Raw genomic sequence first — 5154 nt, forward strand, 5'->3', positions numbered from 1 at the left:
AATAGAAAGGTACTGATTATTTGATGTTATTGATTATCTAATTATGTTAATTATTGGTTATTTAATAGAAAGGTATTATTATTTGATGTTATTGATTATCTAATTATGTTAATTATTGGTTATTTAATAGAAAGGTAGTGATTATTTGATGTTATTGATTATTTAATTGTGCTAATTGTTGATTATTTAATAGAAAGGTGAGCGAGAATTGGCTGACTTCAAAGATATGAATGTTGGTTATGATGCTGGCTGGGATCGTGTACTTCTGTTGTGGTAAATTTAATTTTGTTTATTTTATTTTTATTTTATTTTATTTTATTTTTTCGAAATTTGGATGCAATTTTTTCTGCAAAATTCACGAAATTTTATAAATTTATTCAAAAATTGTTAAAAAGCCGTTTGTTAAAAAATATATTTCACAATATTATATTTTGTTGTATTATGAATATGAAATTAAAATTGAAATTTCAATAAACAAAACTTTCCAAGTTTTTAATTCATGAAAGTTTTTAGGCATTTAATGCATGAAAAATATTCTAGGCCAATAACAGTGAAACATTTAATTGATGATCAAAGTCCATTACTTACGATAACACCTGATGGGATGCATAATGCCGATTTTGAGATTATCATGACAGTTGAAGGAATTGTTGAAGCAACCGGTATGACATTCCAAGCTCGAACATCATTTTTACCTGATGAAATACTCTGGGGATACAGGTTGGTATTTTAAAACGTATAATTTCACATATCCACATATTCATTTAGATAACGGTATGCTTAAAAAAGTATTGATACTGTAAGGTGGAAACCTAGACTAATCATAGATTACGTAAACCAATAGAAGTCATACGTGTATTTAAATGTTAAAAAAAAAAACAGAAACTATCAGTGAATGAATAATCAAAAATTTGTTAAACTATAAAAAATTGTATTAATAATTTGAAATAAATTTTAAAAGATATATATATAAAATGATAAATGAACAATAATAATAACAACTTTCAATAAGTGATAATTTGTATATGATAATTGATAATTTTCACAATATTTTAATTTTAATTTTAAATTTTCAGATTTCGTTCAATGGTTATATTAAATGAAAAAATTGGCAGGTATGAAATAAAATATAAATTATTTGATGAAATTGAAACAGTTGATGATATTAACCTGAAAGCAATGGAAATTGATGATAATAATGATGGTTATACTAATTCAACACGAAATATTTCCGGATTTAATTGATCTAAAAAAAATTATTTCTATGGTTGTAATTTGATTAATAATAAATAAAATTGTTTTTTTTTCTTTCCTCTTTTTCCCTTTTTTTTTCATTCTGGAAAGAGTAAAAAGATGAAATTTTTTCTTTTTTTGACTAAACTTAAGATAAATTATTATTATTTTATTTCAGTTTATTTAATCAAATCTTTGCAGCTTATAGTATTTGTAGTAAACAAAAAAAAAAGCTAAAATGAATTCAACAACATTTGTTTACCAGATTTTTAAATCACTTTTTAGCTTTCATTTTTTTTAATCCGTATTTTTTATCCTGAAAATTAATTTTTCTTTTCTTTTTTTTGTATGCATTTGTTGAAATCATATTGTTATGATTTTTTTTTGTGATGCATAATGCGCATTTTGTATTTTTAAATTCACTAATTGTTTTAATGTTTTTAATTAATATGCGAAATTTTAAATAGTACCAATTTGGATAGCAATAATGTTGTAATACTTTGAAATTTAATATTATAAATTAAAAAGAAATTTGAAATTAATGTTTAGAATGATTTGATAAAATAAATGATTAATTTCATATTGCTAATAATTTTATGCGAAAAGAAAAAAAAGTTTGAATAAAATTTAACATTTCTTGTTCGGCTCTCTTTTTTTTTGTTATTCAAAAATAAAAAAGTAAAAATATCATTTTTGAACAGATGTTCTTATAGACAGGTGTTTTTCCAGCAAAAGTAATTAGTTGGAAAATTAATTATCAAGAAAAAAGAAAGGAAAAAATAAAACAAAACAAAAGAAAACAAATCAAAATACAAACTGATTACATATTGTTATTTGTTAAACAAAAAAAAGAAGAAAAAAACTAAAAAATAAAAGAAACATTCCGAAAAAAAAAGATTTATTTTTTCTTCATTATCTATTACTTATATTTATATTTTAGCTGATATAGAACTGTTATCAATCATCAAACGTTCAAGTTTTTTTTTTTTTTTTCAATTTACGGATTCATATTTGTTTTATTTTTAATTTATTCAATTCCTTCAAATTTAACAAACAAAAAAAAACGAGCAAAAACATAGTGAACTCTTTTTCATTCGTATATTTTACATCAAACGGAAATGGTCGTTAAATTTTTTTGAAAGTTTCGAAATTTTGCTTCTTTTCCTTCTCCCAAAAGTTTTAGAAAAAATCAAAAAATAAAAATTATGAATTTTTAGCTGTAATTTTGTACCATTTTTTAGCATAATACCTTGCAATTTCAATAGGTATTGGTATAACAATGGTGGAATTATGTTCCGATGCGACATTTGTCAATGTTTGCAAATATCGAAGTTGTAATGATACAGAACTTGAGCCAATTGTTGATGCAGCTTCAGCTAATGATCTAAAATAAACATAATTAAATTAATTATTAAAAACTAACAGTTTTTTTTTTTGTTTTTCAACAAATACCTGCGATATATAAAACCGGTACTAATATTATTGGCTATTTTTTGCGTATGAATTAAATAATAAAATTAATTAACAAAAAAGAAGAATTTAAATTAGAATAAAATTAGTTCAAGAGTTATGACAAAAATTAAAAAGAAAAAAATTGAAAAAAAATTAAAAGAAAAAAAACTAACGAAGATGCTTTACGTTCACCATCAGCAAGAATGATAAGTGAACGAGCATCACGAGCTGCTCCTGCTTCAGCAGCCATTGATTTCATTAATTGATAAGGTAAACGTATATCTTTAATTTCAACACGTTGTACATGAACACCCCATGGTTCAGTTCCTTCTGCTAAAACTTTTTCAATTACCTAAAATATAATTAAAATTAATAATTATTAAATTAAAATAAATTAAAAAATGTTTTTCTTTCCAAATTTTGATTTAAATTTATTAGATGCTAAATTGAATTCGAAACAAATTTGATAAAAAATTTCCAATAACTTTTCATTTATATGTGTGAATGAATAGAATTTATAAAGAATTAATGATTTGTTGCAAAAATTGAATTATTTATTAGAATAATTGTCACACTTTTCGTCTTTTTTGTTTAATTTCTTAAAATTACAAAAATTTCAAAAATTAAAATCTGATTTTTTCTTTTTTCTTTATTAATTATATTAACAAATAATAACATTAGCTATGTTATCTCGTCCACTAAGCATTTCACTAAGTGTTCGAGTACCAAGCACATTTCGAAGTGTTGTTTGAGCCAAAAGTTTCGTACTAAATTGTGCATCATTTACATTTGTTACCGATATTACCGGATTATTAATCCGGAAATAAATTACTGCCTCAACGGATACTGTTACCGAATCACGACTGAGAATTTCTTGTGCCGGTACGTCAAATGATAAAACCCGTAAATCCACCTATAAATGATGCTTGTTACAACAAATAGATGAATGATAAATAATTGATCGATCATTGATAAGAGGAAGAAGAAATGGCAAAACATTTTCGACAATTATTTTGTGATAGTTCATTAAAAAAAAAAACGAGGAAACCTATTAAATTTAAAAATTAAATTTTGGATAGAATGAAATTTTAAACCGAAATTAAGAAATTCGAAAAAAATTCATACAACATGAAATGTATCAATGCAAGGCATGATAAAAAATAATCCCGGTCCTTTAATTCCACCTCTAATAAGACGTCCAAGTCTCATAACAACCGCTCGTTCGTATTCTCTGCAATTCAATAGTTTTTTTTTTTTCTTTCAAAAACAAATTAAAAGTTTTAGAAGTCTTAAATTAAAGAAAAAATCTGTAAAGAAATTCATTGTCAAAAATTTTGAAAAAGTATTATTTTTATCAAACTCAAAAAGTTTTTTTCCTTTTTTCATTATTATTTGTGAAAGAAATATTTGAAAAGTAATGAAATCTGAAATTTACGATAACTAAAAAATAATAAAATAATTATTATTTAAATTATGATTTTAAAATATTTGAAACTATTAACTTAAATTGTTGAATTAAGTAAGTTTGCTGTAGAAATTGTTTGTACGAAAAAAATATACAAACCTGATAATTTTACAACAAAATGGCAAACAAAATGGAAAAGTGATAATAACAAGTATCACTGAAAGTACATAAAGGCATGATGATATAAAAGGCGCTTTTTCCTAAAATTTTATTACATTTTAACAATTATTTTAATATGAAATGAAATTTATTATATCCAAAATTATTGCTAAAATCAATGTTTGGAAATGAATTAATTTTAACATAATTAGCCTCAAAAATGTTCCAAACCATTCGACGAATATGTGTAACATATATATATTTATTAAATTGGTACAAAAGTAATTATATTTTTTCAAATTATTCCAATTTCGCTTAAAATATTTTTGTTGAATAAAGTAGTAATTACAATAAATAATACATTATTTTGAAAATAAAAAATGAGTTTGCTTATTGTTGTAACTTAACGATTTATACTTTTAAAGTTTGACAAATTTATTGTAAATTATTTGTTCGCTTTCTGATAACTGTTGAAGTATTTCATTATAAATTTGTCGTAATCGAAGATGATAATTGAGGAAGTGATGGATAAGTTAAATTAGTATGACAAATTTAATATAATTAAAATCAATCATTAATTGGTTCTGATCTTTGAAGCGCAGATTGTTTGATGTTTGACTAGGCGTATTATCGTTTGACTAAAACTGAATCATTTTTGTTAATCAATGTTTTGGATAAAAACCGAGAAATTTTTCATTGTATCTTCTACAGTAATTTAATGGTGTGACATTAGTGATGTGACAGCTCCGCACGGTATTCACAAACTTGAAGTGACCCACAAGTGATACCAATCAATGACAACCTCATCCTCCTTTTATAATTTCAGTTTTCGAAATCGCTTTTGAGTTTTGCCGCTCAACCAATTGTAATATTTGATGTCATTGTAATTGCTATGATATATCTTC

At 23.6% G+C, this 5154-nt stretch overlaps 2 protein-coding genes across 2 annotated transcripts in view; one reads left to right on the forward strand and one right to left on the reverse strand.

The window, feature by feature from the left end:
- Positions 1 to 1245, forward strand: part of LOAG_18347 (G-protein coupled inwardly rectifying potassium channel-A) — a gene marked incomplete at its 3' end in the record, with an annotated part of 6168 nt that extends 4923 nt beyond the window's left edge. Inside the window, exons 7-9 of the mRNA XM_020451008.1 lie at positions 194 to 273; positions 541 to 720; positions 1077 to 1245. Of these exons, the coding sequence (XP_020305250.1) occupies positions 194 to 273; positions 541 to 720; positions 1077 to 1245 (429 nt within the window). The remainder of the gene's footprint in view (positions 1 to 193; positions 274 to 540; positions 721 to 1076) is intronic.
- Positions 1246 to 2436: 1191 nt separating this feature from the next.
- LOAG_12436 (hypothetical protein) lies at positions 2437 to 3894 on the reverse strand (the record flags this gene model as incomplete). The annotated part of the gene is made up of 4 exons (XM_003147949.2): positions 2437 to 2617; positions 2859 to 3037; positions 3362 to 3598; positions 3811 to 3894. 4 exons carry the CDS (start codon positions 3892 to 3894, stop codon positions 2437 to 2439), a joined length of 681 nt encoding a protein of 226 aa, XP_003147997.2.
- Between the last annotated feature and the right edge of the window lie 1260 nt (positions 3895 to 5154).

Source organism: Loa loa (assembly GCF_000183805.2).
Source record: "Loa loa unplaced genomic scaffold supercont3.268, whole genome shotgun sequence".
Taxonomy (NCBI): domain Eukaryota; kingdom Metazoa; phylum Nematoda; class Chromadorea; order Rhabditida; family Onchocercidae; genus Loa; species Loa loa.